The sequence below is a fragment of the Lithobates pipiens genome, unplaced genomic scaffold (assembly GCF_037356315.1).
Source record: "Lithobates pipiens isolate NorthernLeopardFrog02 unplaced genomic scaffold, aLitPip1_a1.2 Scaffold_18, whole genome shotgun sequence".
In the NCBI taxonomy this organism is placed as follows: domain Eukaryota; kingdom Metazoa; phylum Chordata; class Amphibia; order Anura; family Ranidae; genus Lithobates; species Lithobates pipiens.
This window is the reverse complement of record NW_027507758.1, coordinates 195062245-195082448: the sequence shown is the minus strand read 5'-3', so window position 1 is coordinate 195082448 and position 20204 is coordinate 195062245. Positions and strand designations below refer to the sequence as shown.

At 45.7% G+C, this 20204-nt stretch overlaps 1 protein-coding gene across 3 annotated transcripts in view; it reads left to right on the top strand.

Annotated features, from left to right (window-relative positions):
- Nucleotides 1–20204, top strand: part of THUMPD2 (THUMP domain 2 tRNA and snRNA guanosine methyltransferase) — a 327697-nt gene that overhangs the window by 284050 nt on the left and 23443 nt on the right. For 2 of the 3 annotated variants that reach the window (XM_077486497.1, XM_077486496.1), the window contains one exon: nucleotides 2662–2782. The exons of the other annotated variant lie outside the window; for it this stretch is intronic. In XM_077486497.1, coding sequence (XP_077342623.1) covers nucleotides 2662–2782 — 121 coding nt within the window. The remainder of the gene's footprint in view (nucleotides 1–2661; nucleotides 2783–20204) is intronic. 3 annotated transcript variants of the gene reach the window in all.

The following is a 20204-nucleotide window of genomic DNA, read 5'->3' as shown; positions in this document are numbered from 1 at the left end:
GCTAGCACCTGCGTTTTGCCCCTCTGCCCAGCCCACCCAAGTGCAGTATCGATCGATCACTGTCACTTACAAAACACTAAACACATAACTGCAGCGATCGCAGAGTCAGGCCTGATCCCTGCGATCGCTAACAGTTTTTTTTGGTAGCATTTTATATTTAAATCCGGAAGGCAGTGCTTGGTTTTCGGGGTCCCGTACGTGGCTAGGCTCCCAAAAAGTCCCCCACATGTGGTATCCCCGTACTCGGGAGAAGCAGCAGAATTTATTTTGGGGTGTAATTTGACTTATGCCCATAGCATGTGTGAGCAATATATCATTTAGTGACAACTTTGTGCAAAAAAAAAAAGTTTGTAATATTCCCGCAACTTGTGGCAAAATATAAAATATTCCATGCCTCTCAGTAAATAGCTTGGGGTGTCTACTTTCCAAAATGGGGTCATTTTGGGGGGTTTTGTGCTATTTTGGCATTTTATGGCCTTCGAAACTGTGATAGGTAGTGAGGAGTGAAATCAAAAATTTGCACCCTTAGAAATCCTGAAGGTGGTGATTGGTTTTCGGGGTGCCGTGCGCGACTAGACTCCCAAAAAGTCCCACACATGTGGTATCCCCATACTCGGGAGAAGTAGCAGAATATATTTTGGGGTGCAATTCGACATATAATCATGGCATGTGTGAGCAATATATCATTTAGTGACAACTTTTTGTAAAATATTTTTTTTTTTTGTCATTATTCAATCCCTTAGGACAAAAAAAATAAATATTCAATGGGCTCAACATACCCATCAGCAATTTCCTTGGGGTGTCTACTTTCCAAAATGGGGTCATTTGGGGGGGGGGGTTTAACTGCCCTGCCATTTTAGCACCTCAAGAAATGAGATAGGCAGTCATAAATTAAAAGCTGTGTAAATTCCAGAAAATGTACTCTAGTTTGTAGACGCTATAACTTTTGCGCAAACCAAAAAATATATGCTTATTGACATTTTTTTTTACTAAAGACATGTGGCTGAATAAATTTTGCCCTCAATATATGACTAAAATTTAGTTTATTCGATTTTACTTATAACAAAAAGAAGAAAATATCTTTTTTTTTTTCAAAATTTCCACTCTTTTTCCATTTATATCGCAAAAAATAAAAATCGCAGAGGCAATCAAATACCATCAAAAGAAAGCTCTATTTGTGGGAAGAAAAGGACTCAAATTTCGTTTGGGTACAACATTGCATGACCACGCAATTACCAGTTAAAGCAGCGCAGTGCGAAATTGGAAAAAGACCTCTGGTCCTTAAGGTGTTTATTGGTCCGGGGCTGTAGTGGTTAAAGCCTTAATCTAGGCTTACCTGTAGGTCAAAGTGGTTTGTAAGGGTTTACAACCACTTTAAATGGACAGGACTTTGAATTGTTTCAATGCCATAAAAAATCTCATATGTTTAAGCTGGTGTTTTGTGTTACTTTATCAAGCCAGAAGCAATTATCTATTGCAGTCCAAGACAAACCCTCTGTATCCTACTGATGTAGTGATTTTAGCAGCCATATATAATATCCGTCTGGTTTTTAAGGCTTATTAACACATTGTTATGGCAAATGTTTGATCTTGCATATCTTTCTATTCACTGTCAGTATTTTCTTGAAGTAAATACACTAAAATAGTAAGTCATTTGGTGGAGAGGGGGATTATGGTGTGGCTTTTTATTTTATTTTTTCCGGGTTTGGGCTTGGCCCCTTAGTTCCAGTGACGGGAACTCTTAAGGTGTCAGCATACCAAGACATTTTGGACAATTTCATGCACCCACCTTTGTGAGAACAGTTTGGGTGTGGCCCCTTCCTGTTCTAGCATGACTGCGCACCAGTGCACAAAGCAAGGTCCATAAAGACCTGAATGAGCAAGTTTGGGGTGGAGGAACTTGATTGGCCTGCAGAATCCTCAATTCCACTCAATAGAACACCTTTTAGGATAAATTGAGACTGCAATTTAAACAGATAAACAGAGACTGCGAGCCAGGCCTTCTCATCCAACATCAGTGCCTGACCACACAAATGCCCTTTTGGAACAATGGTCAAACATTCCCGTAGACACTGAAGCTGTTATAGCTGCAAAGTGTGGACCAACTTAATATTGAACCCTACGGATGCTGGCCATACACTATATGAAAAGTCGGCCGAACCCATTTTCGAAAAATTAACATTCAGCCGTGAGAGAAAACTACACTGCCATCATGTAATGACCGATAAATAGTTCAGTGGACATAAATAAATACATTTTGTTTTTTTACATACTGTTTTTTGCAAAAAGTTCGGACAGGAAATATATTAACCTTTCAATATATTGTTCGTTCGGCAGAAAATTTCCACACTTGTCTTTCGTTTTTTCGCCTCAAAAACGTCTCAATGATTGATTTTGTGCCCATTAACTGGCCGAAAAAACAAATAAACTGTCTAATTGACTGAATTTTGGCAGATTTTTCGTATAGTGTATGGCCAGCATTAAACTAGGATGCCATTAGAGTTCATGTGCGTTTAAAGGCAGGCATCGCAATACTTTTAACAATATGGTGTATGCAAGTATTCAACGTTTTTGAGATTTTTTTAATGGATCAATCCCAATATATTTGAAATGTTTGTTACCTGCAGAATTGTACGTAAAACATTGTTTTATATGCTGTAGATATTCCAGTTCTGTCAGGAAGCATCGATGCTGTGATTTCTGATATCCCATTTGGAAAAAAGTTTAAATGTTCTAAAGATATGAAAGAACTTCTGCCTGACATCATCAGAGAAATGGAAAGGTATGTACAATTTCAAAACTGATCTACAGTGAGCTAAAGATAAACACCTCTGAGAACTGTCTAGTCATTGGCATTCATAAAGGTCACTGTCTAAAGCAGGGGTGTCCAAACTTTTTTCAAAGAGGGCCAGATTTGATGAAGTGAACATGCGTGAGGGCCGACCATTTTGCCTGACATTCTTTGAACCATTGAAAATTCGGTCTAAGTGTGTCCATCCGAGCACTAATACACGGCCCAACAAGAATTCTCTTGCCTTTGTCACGCTCGTTCCCAACACACAGACGAATGCTCTGCACTTTAGGGGGCACCGTTAATTCTTAATGGTACCCCACACATTGGAAAATGTAGGGTGCTTTTGGTGCAGTGCAATTTAAAAAAAAAAAAAGCTCGGGAACTTCTTTCCCTGCATTTGTGAGTAGGGAAGTCCATTGAAATTAATGGGCTGCCCTACACACATTACGCAGCCACACAGATGTTACATTTATGGGCTTAAAACAGGTGGTGAGGAGGCAACATAATGCCTCTTTACCGCCATTCAAATGCCTCTGAAAAGAGATCTGTGCATGGATTGCTTTTCAGAGGAGCAGCAGTCCTGGCTAATATCACACACAAGCCCTACAAAAGTAATTTTGATGGTATAAGAATGGGGGGGTCCGGATTAAACGTAACATACACACAGATACATGCACACACTTGCAGACAAATGCACGCCGCACACACATACAGACACATGCATACACATACATACAGACATACATGCACACACATACAGACATACATACAGACACATGCATACACATACACATACTTACAGACACATACAGACATACATACAGACACATGTGCACACACAGATACAGACATACATGCACAAACCTACAGATATACAGACATACATGCACACACATACAGATATACAGACACATGTGCACACACACACATACATACAGACATACACATACATGCACACACACAGACATACATACAGACACATGTGCACACACAGATACAGACATACATGCACACACATACAGATATACAGACACATGTGCACACACACATACATACAGACACACGCATACACATACATGCACACACACAGACATACATACAGACACATGTGCACACACACATACATACAGACATAAAATGCACACACGTACAGACATACATACAGACACATGTGTGCACACACACATACAGACACATGTGTGCACACACACATACAGACACATGTGTGCACACACACATACAGACACATGTGTGCACACACACATACAGACACATGTGTGCACACACACATACAGACACATGTGTGCACACACACATACAGACACATGTGTGCACACACACATACAGACACATGTGTGCACACACATACAGACACATGTGTGCACACACACATACAGACACATGTGTGCACACACACATACAGACACATGTGTGCACACACACATACAGACACATGTGTGCACACACACATACAGACACATGTGTGCACACACACATACAGACACATGTGTGCACACACACATACAGACACGTGCACACACACACACATACACATACAGACACATGTGCACATACACACACACATACACATACAGACACATACACATACAGACACATGTGCACACACATACAGATACATGTACACACACACACACACACACACACACACACATGAATAAAGCCCTTTTTAACACTAATGTAGCTTGTAGCATAGTACAGTACCTTTGCAGCTTCCTCATTCAGCCGGGTACTGCACTGTAGGGGGAAGCAGAGAGCACAGCACACTCCTCTGCACTTTACTTTCCCTTTTGAAGCTCACGGAGCTTCTCACAGTGCTGGGGCTTGGGCTCATCTGACAGCCCTGCTCCCGTGGCACACTAAATTGATAAAGACCAGGCGGGCCGTTCAAAACCGAACCGCGGGCCGGACTTTGGACATGCCTGGTCTAAAGCATTAATACATTAGGTTTGAATCCATATATTTTTCTTTCATGTTATACTGTATGTTAAAGCTTCTAAAAATGTATTTTATTTCTGACAAGCCAAAGGAGAGGGAACCATTTTCTGTACTAATAAAATTTGTAGATACACTAGAGAATAACTTTACATGAACAGATAACTACTGTTCAGTGCAACTTTATAAATAAAACTAAGCTTACCCTTTTTTTTTTTTTTTTTTTTTTAACCTTTTTTGGATAGTCGAGAAGCGCTAAAAATGTATGTTACACTGCTTTGAAAAAGTATTCATACCCCATTGAAATTTTCCACACTTTGTGATGTTACAACCAAAAACGTAAGTGTAGTTTATTGGAATTTTATGTGATAACCCAACACAAAATGGCACATAATTGTAAAGTGGAAGAAAAATTATGGTTTTCATTTTTTTTACAAATGTCTGAAAAGTGTGCCATGGATTGGTATTCGACACCTCCCCCCCCCCAAGTCTCTTTGGGTATGTCGTCTCTACCAGCCTTGCAGATCTAGAGTGACATTTTTGCCCATTCTTTGCAAAATAGCTCCAGCTCTGTCCAATTGGAGAGTGTCTGTAAATAGCAATTTTCAATTGTCCTGCCACATATTCTCAACTGGATTTAGATCTGGACTTTGGTCCATTCTAACACATGAATATGCTTTGATCTGAACCATTCCATTGTAGCTCTGGCTGTATGTTTTTAAGGTCTTTGTCCTGCTGAAAGGTGAACCTCCAACCCATTCTCAAGTCTTTTGCAGATTTTAACAGGTTTTCTTCCAAGATTGCCCTGTATTTGGCTCAATCCTCCTTTCTATCAACTTTGACCAGCTTCCCTGTCCCTGCTGAAGAAAAGCATCCCCACAACATGACGCTGGCCCCACCACATTTCACGGTGGGGGTGGTGTGTTCAGGGTGATGTGCAGTGTTAGTTTTCCGCCGCATACAGCGTTTTGCTTTTAGGCCAAAAAGTAAAATTTTGGGCTCATCTGACTATATCACCACCTTCCACGTGTTTGTGTGTCCCCCACATGGCTTCTTTCAAACTGCAAAAGGGACTTATTATTATGGCTTTCTTTCAACATAGGCTTTCTTCTTGCCACTCTTCCATGAAGGCCAGATTTGTGGAGTGCACGACTAATAGTTGTCCTGTGGACAGATTCTCCCACCTGAGCTGTGGCTCTCTGCAGCTCCTCCAGTATTACCATGGGCCTTTTGGCTGCTTCTCTAAAATAATGCTCTCCTTGCCCGGCCTGTCAGTTTAGGTGGACTGCCATGTCTTGGTAGGTTGGCAGTTGTGCCATACTCTTTCCATTTTACCCAGTGTCTTAGAGTTAGGGAACGTTGCCAGGGCATGTTGTAGCTCCTCAAGGGTTAAGGGTGAATTCAATATATTTTTATCCTTCTCCTGAATTTTTGGTAGTGTAATTTCATCTAAAAATTAAGGATGTTTCTGGATAGGATACTTTCGAGGAGTAAACATCCTGGAAAAAGGTACAGAATCCCTTTATAATTGATGGGGTATCTGTAACCAAGCTGTGTATGATTATGGGCGGCTTTTTCGATTTGGCTATTACAGTTAACATATGGCCCGTGTTTTTTCCCCCGCCTCAAAGTACGTTTGGGAGGTGAAGAAACGTTTGTGTTCAGCTTGTTATGTACAGTGCGATACAGTTGTTGTGCATCCTTCCTTCCATTTCCTCACTATCAGGTGTGGTTGCTTGTAAAAAATGTTCCTCCACCTTATCTACTGTTGCACTGGGGTCTACGCCCCATTGTATACTGCTGTTTTTAAGGGGGGCTATCTCCTTGATGCACATGCCCCTAATGAAAGCCTTTAATGTGTCCCACACCACACCAGAAGACGCAGAATGCTTATTATCCTGTAAAAAATTCCATATTTGTACTTGCATGTGTTTTAATGTCTGTGAATAAAGGGATCCAGAAGGGATTCATCTTCCAGTGAAGGGAGAGCTTAATTAACTGTGTTGAAGCTTAGACTAGGCTGTACAGGAGAGTGATCGTAGAGACCTCTGGCAAGATAGGAAACCATAGGGTCATATGTATGTGTTAGGGTGTTACCCATGGCAAAGTCTATATGGGACTGAGAGGAATGAGTTAATGAATGGCAGGAAATTGCACTTTGAGAGTAAATTTACACCTCCAGAGATCAAACAACCCAATCTGTCACATATTTAGCGAGAGTTGTATATGTTCTGGGGCCCTGTGGGCAGTATTTCCTGTGCACGTCAAGAGACTTATCCAGAGCACTATTGAATTCCCCCAGAACATATACCAGAACCTGAGGGTGTTTAGCTAAAAACCTGAAAAGACATTGTAACACCGTTAAATTAAATGGCGGAGGTATATAAACATTTGCAATCAAGCTTGCATGCGATTCCCAAGTACCCATTAAAAAAATAAATCTACCCTCATCAATTAGTGCATCAATTTTTGTAAATGAGGTAGTCCTGGAAAATAGCACACTGACACCCCTAGTGTACCGGGTATGTGTAGAATGAATGACCGTAGGAGCTTGGTGTGAAAGAGATATAAAAACGTCAGTTCTCTTTTTGGGATCATGCAGGCCTCTCCCATTCCAGGAGAGGAGTGAGTACATTTGATTACTCATGGCCCGTATACACGAGGAACTTCCTATATGGTGCCCCTGTGACAGGCCCAATTGGGCAGTGTGGCCAGTTCTCCAAAATGTAGACAGTACCTCGGGTATTTAGTGCTAGCTATCATGCTCTTAAGTTCAGGATCCAGTGACAAACCAGAAAAACTGTAATTCAAAGGTGCACAGCCCAATCAATCCAGGCTGGTAAACAAACATAAGAGGAAAAAATAACCATGAATTTAGGCGTTCCCATTGAGACACCTTTTGCTGGTGCCCCGCAGGACTAGTTGGGGGGCAATAATGAGGGCTGGGACCTTGTCCCCTTAAAGTCAAAACACAAGGGTTGCTGGTAATAAACGAGAGCTAACAAAAAAGTCAACTGCTTCTCCGTGAGCTCCTTTCCTAGCAAGGTGAGCAACAGGAGTTAAAGTATGCAGGTTGTGCGATTCTTTAGCCTGGTTCATGCCCCCAAGCAGCTTCCCGCAGTTGCCTCTCATGACAGTCAAGCCAGTTAGTAGCCATTGTCAGGTTTTCAAAAAAGTGCACTGATCCATCAACCACCACGTGTAGTTGCAGGGTAAAGCATGGAATATAATCACTCGAATTGCACACATTCTTTTTCACCTGTTAAATGTGCCCTCTGTTTTTGAACAGCAGCCGAGAAATCTGGGTATATGGACACTTTGGAACCTTGTATTTCTATATTGGCCTTCTGTCTAGCCAGACGGAGAATAAGGTCCCTATCCTTGTAATGTAAGAGCTTTAGTAAAAATGGTCTTTCATTGCCATCTGGTGGAGGTGGTCAGGTAGGCACTCTATGGACTCTTTTTACAGAGAAAAATGTGAGATTATTTCTTCCAAATGTGTCAGCTAGCCAGGTTGAAGGAAAACACCCTACTGATTTTATTGAAGATTTCTCAGGCATACAGACAATACGGGTATTAGATCTTCTAAGCCTGTTCTCCATGTCCTCAACTCTAGCTGCTGTTTCAGTGGTCTTAGCTGATATGTGAACTATCTGTGTAAGAGGGGTTAATTCATCCTCAAGTGAGCTCACCCGTCCCTCCAAAGCAGTGGCCCTTTCTCAGATTTTCTGCATGTCCTGTCTGATATGCAGTATGGCATGCCTTCCTTCATACTCTTAACTTCAGCTGACAGTTCAGTAAGAGAGGAGCCATAAGTGTATACTGCAGTATGTGTTGTAAAGAAGGCTCACTGCACTCAGTATCAGAGGGGCTAGCTATGCCAGAAGTAGGGAAGCGGGAGGATGAAGTACTCAATGCGGTCCCTGGAGCTGTGGGCGCCATTTTCTCTGCCTCATGGTGTGCTGATTGTGGAGGTTTCCCAGAGGGCACATTTTTTGCAGCGTAGGATTGTGGGGCTGTTGCACAGTCTTAGTGCTGTCAGGATCATATGCATACTGTCCTAGCCTGGCCGCAGCAAGGCATAGGACACACTGTTGGAGCAGGGATCCTCCATGTTGGGCCTTGTTGTCGGCTGGGAAGCTCTCCCCCTGCCTCTTTGAAATCCCCGTTCTAAGCGTGTTGCGACCGGGAGCTGCTGTAGGGGTGGCTCCACACCGGGAATGAAGTGCCTGGTCTATTGCGGCGGTATAGTGGGCTCACTGCAGGATTTTGTGGGTCAGAATGTCGGAGCTAGTGTGAGGCACGTCCGCTCACATGAATGTCCAAGCCACGCCCCCCGGGTATTACATATTAATTTAAATCTATGTGGTCATGCCACCTCTGTTGAGGTCCCACTAAGAATGATGGATGTCACCATATAAATATTAAAGATCAAACTCAACATGTTTTGCGGATTCTCTGCTTCTTCAGGTGAGCTAAATAGAACTATACACTGAAAAAAATAAATATGTAAACCAAAGAAATGGCACATTTTAAAGACAATGGTAACTATCCCATATGTTCTATGGGTGTTATAGGCATTGGAGATGGGATAACTACCTTAAAGGCTGAACTAGCAAGCTAAAGTGGTCTCAAGGTCAAAGGCTTCTTGAGGGCAGGGACCGATGTGAGTGTGCAATGTACAGGGATAGGGACAATTCTAGACACTCAGGTTGAACTGGATGGACTGGTGTCTTTATTCAACCTTACTAACTATGTAACACCCCCGGGCGAGCATGGGAGCACATCCAAAGGAACCCTGTGGAAACTAGGTAGTATAATGTAATTAAATTAAGTTTCCATCCGCTTGATTATTAGTCAAGACAGATGAGGACTAATGAAAAATGGCTAGTAAAACATACATACCAGACTTGCCATTTCCAATAAGTCAACAAAACACTTTAGAAAAGTCACAAATGATATATAGGTGGTGGGACACGGTTGAATCTTGGAATGTTAGATGGTTGAATCCAACTATGTATATCTTCAACGAGATCAACAGCAAGGGAGTCGCCGTTGTGATAGCTAAAATTGAATATATAAGCATGTATATAGACAAAACTAACAACCATTACGGGCATGTAATAATGTATATTATCAATATGAATACAATCTTAATATACAGGTGATACTCGAAAAATTAGAACATTGTGCAAAAGTTAATTTTTTTAACTAATGCAACTTAAAAGGTGAAACTAATATACGAGATGCTTATTACATGCAAAGCAAGATAGTTCAAGCTGTGATTTGTCATCATTGTGATGATTATGGCTTAAAGCTCATGAAAACCCCAAATCCACAATCTCAGAAAATTAGAATATTACATGCAATCAATAAAACGAGAATTGTACATTGGGAAAAGGTGTAATATTCTAGGCTCAGTGTCCGACTCTAATCAGCTAATTAAGCCATAACACCTGCAAAGGGTTTCTGAGCCTTTAAATTCTCTTATGCTGGCCATACACGGTTAGAAAATCATTCGGAAAAAAATTAGCAATTTGAAAAATCATGCATGCAAGTACGCCATCATTGTATCAATAGATGTCGCCCTATATTCGACATATCACTCGATCGATAACATACAGTACATTTGTCCTTGATTATATTATCAGCGGAAACGGGGGGTGGCTGCGGGCGGTGTGTGTGTGGGGTTCGCTGGGTCTCTCACCTATAGGGGGCTCTGTGCGGCTATCGTTGGTCCTGATCCCGGTCTGGGGGGTCCCAAAAGGTGTCTGTGGAGGTGTTCTAGATGAAGGCAGGCAGCACTGTTCTGTGATTTTTTTTATTTTTTTTCCTGTCACCGCATGGCGCTGTCCGGCGGCCATCTTGACTGTGGTAAAAGCAGGTTCCCCTTGAGCCCCAGCAGCCATCTTCTATAGGATTTTCCTATTAGTTGCATTGGCAGCCATGTTTTTTGAAGCCCGAGCGCTCTTTTCACCGCAGTTCTCTTGTGACAGCTTTACATGTGCTCTCACATGCTGTTTCCAGTGTCCACTGTGTGTACAGGACGCTGGATGGCTCTTCCCTGAATGCAGGTGCAAGCTCTGCAGAACGTTTCACCGCTATTCTATACAGCTGCTGCCGACACAGTTTCTACACTCTGCAACTGGGTAACCTCCTAGGGACTACAGTCACGGCTAGTAACATTCACAGAACACCCCAGGGTGGTGAGTCTGGCGCTAAGTACCCCTACACCCCCCCCCCCACACGGCGGCAGCAGGAGGATGGGACCTTCACTGTCCTAAGTCCCCTTGCAGGTGGCAGACAGGCTAGGGTCAGCATGGCATCAGAAACTGGTGTTTCTTCCCCTGAAATCCAGGCTATTGCAACCGGGTCACCTGCGGATATCGCTGTGCCCATGGACACCCTGATGGCGGCCTTAACTCTTTTGTTGCTAAAATAGAGGCGGTGCGTGGAAGGAAAGGTGCGCGTAAAAGGCCACTGACCCCCCCCCCCCCGTCCTCTGGGGAGAGCTCTGATGCAGACTCGGGCCCTGCAGCGGCTGGTGGCCCCTGCTCTGACCTATCAGACTAGGCTGACCAAGACCATTCAGACAGTGAAGATGATTCCCCGTCTGGGTCCGGGGCACGACAAAGAGCTTGTTGGAGCACTTATCACAGCTGTGCGTGATGCCCTGAAGATACAGGAGTCAGCGGATCCCTCTGCTGATGTATCGGTCCCTTTTGGGTCCCGCAAGCCAGCACGTTCACCTAAGGTGTTCCCGTATTTGGCTTGTTTTGACAGGTTCGTCTACAGGGAATGGGGTCGACTGCAAAGGACCTTTTCGTTCCCCAAAAACATGGCGGTTTGTTACCCCTTTGAGTAAAGCCTTCTCAAAAAATAGTCGGCTCCTCCGGTTGTGGACCCCCAGTATCCAGGTTAAATAAAGTAACCACAATCCCGGTAGAGGGGACACCTGCATTCAAGGATCCCATGGACAGGAAGGCCGAGGCAGTGGCTCGTTCCTTGTTTACGGTTGTGGGGTCAGCCGTGCGACCAGTACCGGCATCAGCATTGGTGTCGCAGACACTGACTGAGTGGGCAAAACTTTTGCACCACGAATTGGGAGAGCAAACCGCCTCCCCTGTCTGTGTGGAACTAGCAGACCAACTAGCGCAAGGCCTTAAGTACGTTTGTGACGCGCCCCTGGATACTCTCCCTCTGTTATCCAGGGCTTCAGTGTCAGCTGTGGTACTGAGGCGCCTGATTTGGCTTAAATGCTGGTCTGCTGACAAGGCATCCAAAAAAGCCCTGACGGATCTTCCCTTCCTTGGCGACCGGCTCTTTGGAGCTTCGTTGGATGACATTATTAAAAATGCCACGGGTGGTAAGAGTACACTACTCTAACTAACAGGCCTGGAGGGCTAAAGAGCCACGCGGCAGGCAAGGACCCTCCTTTTTTCCGCTCACAAGCGGATTTTTCGTCCGACCGGTGCTTCGCCGAAACATTCCCAGCCCGACAGGATGTCCATGGACGGTCAAAAGCGTCCCTGGAACTGCAAGCCTGCGAACAAAAGTGCTACAGCATGAAGGTTTGCCCCCACCCGCGTGCCTAGTGGGGGGTCGCCTTTGGGAATCTGCAGCCCAGTGGACCTCCCGGTTATTCGACCAATGGGTCTGCGACCTGATTTCCACAGGCTACAAGACAGAGTTTCGCTCTTGGCCGCCAAACAGATTCTTCCCCTCCAGCATACCCGCATCCCCGGTTCAACGGGAGGCCCTGTTAGGGACAGTAAGGGACTTGCTGAATCAGGGGGTGATTGTACCAGTTCCGGAATCGGAACGCTTCCAAGGGTTCTACTCAAATCTGTTTGTGGTTCCCAAGAAGGAAGGGGCACGTACAATCTTGGACTTAAAAGCCCTCAATCACTTTGTAAAAGTGCAGAGGTTCAGAATGGAATCAGCTTGCTCAGTAGTTGCTGCACTCCATCAAGGGGACTCCCTGGCATCTTTGGACATCCAGGATGCGTACCTGCACATACCCATATGCCTTTCGGCATCAAAAATGTCTGCGTTTGGCAGTCGGTGAAGCCCATTACCAGTTTGTGGCTCTTCCCTTTGGCCTGGCATCAGCCCCCCGAGTCTTTACCGAAGTACTCGCTCCAGTATTGGCGTTTCTGTGACAATGCCCGATTGCGATCGTGGGTTAGACGATCTCCTGAGAACATCTTCCGCCTCAGAATTAGAGGAGGATGTGGCGATCACCATGCAGACCCTGCTAGAATTTTGGTGGCTGTTGAACCTAAAGAAGTCGGTGATTGTACCGACTCAGCGACTGGAGTACCTAGGCTTGCTATTGGACTCCAGGGAAGCCAGGGTCTTTCTCCCCTCAGACAAATTGCAGACTCTGATGTGCGGTCTAATGGACCGCATGTGGTTGTCGCTCCACTTTTGCGTGCGAGTACTGGGGTTCATGGTAGCCTCTTTCGAGGCAGTACCTTATGCCCAGTTCCACATTAGAGTCCTGCAGAAGGAGATCTTGACAAAATGGGACAAATTTCCGTTGTCCCTGGATCGGCAGATCCAGGTGAGCCAGTCAGTCAGGGACTCTCTGATCTGGTGGTTGAGGTCCCCGGTGAGTCAGTCCGGAAAATCGTTCCTTCCTCTGAAATGGACGGTGATCACTATGGACGCCAGTCTATCAGGCTGGGGTGGAGTGATGGGGATTCAGTCGGCTCAGGGGCTCTGGTCAACGGACTCAAAGTTGCCGATCAATCTGCTCAAATTGAGGGCGATCAGGCTGTGCCACCACACATGGTCGACGTGTCTTCAAGGCCATCCGACCAGGATACAGTCAGACAATGAATGAATAAAATACTTGTATAGCGCACAATGCAAACTGAATCGCCTCTAGGTGCTGTGGCGAGCTTTGATCATCTGCTCAGAGGAAGGTCTTGAGTTTTTTCCTAAAAGCCAGGTGATTTTCTTCCAGGCGGATGTTGATTGGTAGAGCATTCCATAGCCGAGGCCCTTGGACAGCGAATCTCCGATCCCCTTTGGATTTATAACGGGCTTTGGGCACGAGGAGGAGGTTTTTGTTGGCTGATCGAAGACTGCGGTTTGGTGTGTAATGATTTATTTTCTCCATTAGGTATTGCGGAGCTTCTCTAGGCACGCATTTGTGGGTGAGGTAAAGGGTCTTGAACATGATCCAATTTTTTTACGGTTAGCCAATGTAAGCACCTCAGCGAAGGAGAGATGGATTCCTCACGGTTTTTTTCCTGTTATCAGCCTTGCCGCCGTGTTTTGGATCAGTTGTAATCCCGCAAGTTGATATTGTGGTAATCCTATGTAAAGCGAGTTTGCGTAGTCCAGTCGTGAATTAATGATTGTTCCAACTACCACTGCTTTGCCTTTCTTTGGGATAAAAGGGATGTGTCTGCGAAGCATGCGCAGCAGGTGGTGAAATCCACTGACTACTGCTCCTATTTGCGCATCCATTGACATTTGTGCGTCTAAAATAACCCCAAGACTCTTCGTTTTGGTCTTTGGGGAGATAGTCTGCCCAAAGACGGTTGGTGGAGACTAGGAGGTTTTGGTTGCGGGCTTATGATTTGGGTGTAAGATAAGAAGCTCTGTCTTTGATTCGTTCAGCTGGAGGGAGTTAGTGGTCATCCAGTCCTCTATTGATTTGAGGCAGTTTTCAAGTTGTTGGTGATCTTTTTTTCCATTGATCCGGAAATAAAGTTGCGTGTCGTCAGCGTAAGAGTGGAAGCAGAGATCTGAGCATCTGATGATTTGAAGGAGTGGGCGAATGTAAATGTTGAAGAGAACGGGTGACAAAGGAGAGCCTTGAGGGACTCCGCAGGTGACTGCCTGAGTTTCGGGGAGGAATTTTCCTAGTTTCACTGTCTGTGACCGATTTCCTAGTAAGGACGCGAACCATTGGAGATCTATGTCTTGGACTCCGGCTACTTCTGTGAGGCGGACGAGTAGAGTATTGTGATCTACTGTATCAAACGCTGCACTTGGGTCTGGCAGAACTAGGAGACACGGCTCTCCGCCATCTGCTGCTTTCGAGGGCATCATCCCAAATCTTGAGGAGAGCTGTTTCTGTTCCATGACCTGGGCAGAAGCCTGATTGAAGCGGGTCCAGGAGTTTGTGAGTATCCAGGTGAAGTTGTAGCTGATGTACTACAGCTTTCTCCATGATCTTAGAAATGGTGTTGAGGCTTGTAATTGGCCTACGGTTGTTTGGATCCTGAGGGTCCAGGTTTGGTTTCTTGAGTAGAGGTTTGACGATGCCTTGTTTGAGGATGCTGGGAACAATCCCTTTGTGGAATGATCTGTTTATGAGGTGGGTTATGGTTGGAGCCACAATGTCGGAGCATTCTTTTATGTAAGCCACGGCTGTGGCTTACATAAATCACCAAGGGGAAACAAGAAGCTCAGCCGCTGCTTGGGAGGTCGCTCACATACTTCGGTGGGCAGAGCGACACGTGCCGGCTCTGTCTTCCATTTACATCCCGGGGGTGGAAAATTGGCAGGCGGACTATCTGAGTCATCAGATGCTGGACCCAGTAGAATGGGCGTTGCATCCAGAGATATTCAGGCTGCTGTGCCTGAAATGGGGCACACCAGATGTGGATCTATTGGTCTCCCGTCCCAATCGGAAGGTGCAGAGATTCGTGTCCAGGACAAGAGATCCGTGTGCAGACACGTCAGACGTGCTTGTGGCTCCGTGGGATCAGTACCAGCTGATCTACGCCTTTCCTCCACGAAAACTGTTGCCATGTCTGCTTCGCAGAGTGGAAGCTGAGGGGATACCAAAAATCCTGTTGGGCCCCAGCGGCCCTGGTACGCAGACCTGGTGCGTCTGGTGGCAGACGCTCCCTGGCGACTGCCGCTGCAGGGGGACCTCCTATCTCAAGGTCCAATCTTTCACCCTGCTTTACCATCGCTGGCTTTAACAGCATGGCTGTTGAGAGCCAGTGTGAGGGCTTACCTAGGTTGGAGTCCATGGTGCAGAGATGTACGCTCACCCTTGCAAATACACACAGCCCGTGGTAACAAAGAGATAAGCTACCTGGGCTGTGAATCTGTGCACGGGGGCTTCACAGGAATAGCCAAGGGATCATCGAAGTAAAGCCGTTGTCCAGGATTCCAGAAGTCAGAATAAACGATATACAAGCCAGGGTCAGAAGCCGGGGTCAGTCTTGGAACACTAACTTGAACACAGGAACCTTTGGCAACAAGAGACAATGAACTGACCCAGCCCTCAGAGTGAGACAGGGTTTTATACCCAGCTAATTGGGTAACCTGCCACAGCTGATCCAAGCATGACAGGTACAAACAGAATTGCCCACAGTACTTTATGCAAAACTAGGCATGGCTGGAAAGCAGGCAGAAGTGTGCAGTATGTTCCAAGGCACTGAGGTGTGGCTCAGATGTAAAGAAACAGGAGCAAGAACAATCATTAGTTCAATACCACCTAGAACCACTTGGGGCGCGACCACGCCTGGCCATCTAAAACACACGGTAGGGACCATGACAGCCAGGTGCTGAGGAACCAGGGTCTGTCGGACTCTGTGATTTCAACTATGCTGAGGGCGCGGAAATCTTCTTCGCAGAAGATATACCATCGTACCTGGAAGGCCTACATCTCCATGTGTGAGGAGAAAGGGTGGCATCCGCGCTCCTTTTCTATATCCAGGATCCTGCTGTTTCTTCAGCAAGGTGTAGACCAGAAATTGGCATTGAGCACCATTAAGGGAAAAATTTCAGCCCTGGCTGTCTTTTTTCAGTGACCCCTGGCGTCTCCCTCCTTAGTGAGTACCTTTGTTCAGGGGGTTCGCCATGTAGTCCCTCCGGTGCGTCCACCGTTGCCCCCATGGGATTTGAACCTGGTGTTGTCGGCGCTTCAGAAGCCACAGTTTGAGAATATCAGGGAGATTCCCCTGTTGACCCTTTCACAGAAGGTGGTCTTTCTAGTTACCATCACATTGGCCAGGAGAGTTTTGGAATTGGCGACCTTGTCATGCAGGTTGCCTTATCTGGTCATCCACAGGGATAAGATGGTTTTGCGTCCGCAACCGTCCTTTCTACCGAAGGTGGTTTCGGCTTTTCATATCAATGAGGACATTGTATTACCATCGTTGTGTCCTAAGCCAAAGCACCCCAAAGAGGTGGCCCTTCACGCTCTTGATGTGGTTAGAGCTCTGAAGGTATACTTGTCTGCCACGGCTCCCTTTCGGAAGTCAGACTCACTGTTCGGTGGCTGGTCCAAAGAAAGGCATGGCGGTCTCGTCGGCCACCATTTTCAGGTGGACCAGACAGATTGTAGTCCAAGCCTACGCCTTGAAGGGGCAGGTGCCCCTCTTTATAGTCACGGCCCACTCTATAAGAGCAATTGGAACTTCTTGGACCTTCCGACACCAAGCGCCTGTTGCTCAGGTGTGTAAGGCGGCGTCCTGGTCATCTGTCCATACGTTTACCAAGTTCTACAAGGTAGACGTCAGTGCAGCGGCGGATGCCTGTTTTGGCCGCAAAGTTTTGCAGGCGGCCGTGTAGTTGCAATTGAGATTTTTTCCTGGTTTTTCGATAAAAACGCAGTACTGTCTTTTAATGCGCTGTTGCATTACTTCCGCACAAAGGTTGCGGTGTTGGGGATCTCTCCTGTTGAGAATGCCCGGTTATATGGCGGTGTGTTTTTTTCCATACACTGCTGTTTTTTTGTGGGTTTAGTTTTTCCTAGTTCCCACTTGCCATGCTGGATGAAGTTTTTATGCTGTGTTTCCCACCCCTCGTTCGGCACTACTTGGGGATGTCCCAATGGCTAAAAGAGGAGCAGTGTTGGTAGGTGAATATAAAATAGTATTTTTTGTACTCACCATAAAATACTTTTCTCTGTAATTCACCGACCAACCTTTTTTCTCTTTAAGTTATATTGCTTGTTGCCGTACTGAGGTCTGTTTGGCAGCCTGGAGGGTTGTTGCTCAAGGGACCGCCCCCTGGGCGGAACTAAGAGTTCTGAGTGTTGTTAAAACTAATGCCTAGTATCACCTAGTAATAGGGCAAACAAACCCAATGGCTAAGAGAGGAGCTGTGTCGGTTGGTGAATTACAGAGAAAAGGATTTTACGGTGAGTACAAAAATCCTATTTTTCCAGTGTTTATGCATGTCACATTTTTTAATGAGCGCGAACGTGCTAAGGCTGACCGCAGGTCAGCCTTTATTTGTAGGAGGGGTCAGGCTGCATAAAGCCTGCCCTCTTTTTTCCTCCTCCCTCCTGGTCGTAGGCTTTTGTAGCCGCCGTTACGTAATTTCCGGTTTAGGGCAGTTCACGTCACGTTCGCTTCCGGTTTTTGGCTAGCTGTGAAGCAGCGCGGTCACTTCTCTCTCCTGGTGGTTGCGGTTCCAGCAGGTGTGGGCGGGTGGCATCAACGGAGGACCCGCATCGGATGCCACCCATCCCGCTCAGGTACCGGCCGGGTGGGGAGGTGTTAGCCTGGTTACAGGGGATATGTCGGGGGGGGGGGGTGGGGGGGAAGCTAAATTGCACATTAAGGTTGCATTTTCTTTTTCCTAATGATCTCCCACGTAATGGACCCATCATACACCCTGGAAAATATTGCAATTACAAGCTCTTTGATAGGCTGGCATCTGCCTTAAGAGTCTATTGGTGTCTGAAACTCGCATTAGGTGCGAAATTGGGCTATGCCTGTTTTGTGTTCTGCTGGTTGTAGGGGCTCAGCATCACTGGAGGTCTCCAGGATAGCCTTTAGCTTTAGATACACCCCTCTGACAACTCCCAGCTCTGTGTGTGTGTGGTGCATTTATATAGTGTACCCAGGCAGCTGATGCAGGCAGAGGATCGTGGTAAGTACTACATTGATGTCCTCAGCCGAGTTATCACTGCCTGTCAATAGACACAGTGCATGCTTACACAGCCCAATCGCTCCCCCTCATGCTGCAAAGGCTGCAGATGGTGGTATACGTGGTAGTAACATTTAGCAGACAGGGCTGCCTGCATGCTGCCATTCACATGGGGCCACACTGCTTGTGCCCTGTCACAATGTGCTACGCACGTTCGATTGTATGGGTTTTCAGGGGTTAATACAGGCTGTGGAGATGACATGACACTTTCTCATTGCCGGTCATCTTATATTCTTTTGTGTGTCCTTGGGGGGGGATTACATGGTTCTAGAACATTCATTTCAGTAAGCCTGTCATATTCTGTATGCCGTACGCATGTCGTGGCATTTTCACGTTGTGGGCTTTTCAAGCTGTGGCATTTTCACATTGTGGACAGCACTGACATCAGGGTTTGGAGTTCCGGCAAGGCTTGGTGCCCGGCTTTGGTGTTAGACTAGCTCACCAGTGTTACGTCTGATAAACCCAGGGATGGTCCTCTGTTGCCTTTTCCTTATGTGCTGCCCTCTCCGCAGCTCAATGCATACTTCATCGCCGTCCCTTTTTGGGCCAATTAGGGTCTTGAACCTAAGCAAACTCTGGCCATTCACTCGGGATAGGAGCAGCTTTGCGCCAAGGGGTCGCACCCATTATTATTCAATATTTGGGTAGGTGGAGGTCGTTGTGTCTCTGGGTATGTCCCAAGCCACTTTTTGAGGTGTCACAAGTGTTTGTCAATTTGGCAGATTGAACGTTAATTCAGTGTGTGATAATCTGTTTGTTAAACTTCCTTCCTACTGTGTTATTTTTTGTCCCCTTTTAGGTATACTGACCACTTGACCCCGCCACACCTCAGGTCAATGTTCTCTGTTGCTCTTTGTTCCTTTCCTATACCATCCACAGATTGGCTTCGAGTACAAGTGTTAAGGCTGACCGCAGGTCGGCCTGTATTTGTAGGAGTCAGGCTGCATAAAGCCTGTCCTCCTTTGCCTCCTCCCTCGTGGTCATAGTCTTCCGTATCCCACCCACCAATTCCCTTTTTCATTTAATTATTTTCATGTCACACTTGGGTATGCCCCCTTTTAGGCATACTAATCATGTGACCCCGGCACGCCTCAGGTCAATGTTCTCTGTTGCTCTTTGCTCCTTTCCTATACCATCCACAGATTGGCTCCAAGTACAAATACGCATTTGCTAGATGTGTGGGGGTTTCATTAACCACTTAAGGACCAGGCCTCTTTTTCAGATTTGGTGTTTACATGTTTAAAACAGTTTTTTTTTGCTAGAAAATTACTTGGAACCCCCAAACATTTTATATTGTTTTTTTTCTAATACCCTAGAGAATAAAATGGCGGTCATTGAAATACTTTTTTTTCACACCGTATTTGCGCAGCGGTCTTACAAGCGCATTTTTTTGGGAAAAAAATCACTTTTTTGAATAAAAAAATAAGACAACAGTAAAATTAGCCCAATTTTTTTTTATATTGTGAAAGATAATGGTACGCCGAGTAAATTGATACCCAACATTGCGCCCGCTCGTGGAATGGCGTCAAACTTTTAGCCTCAA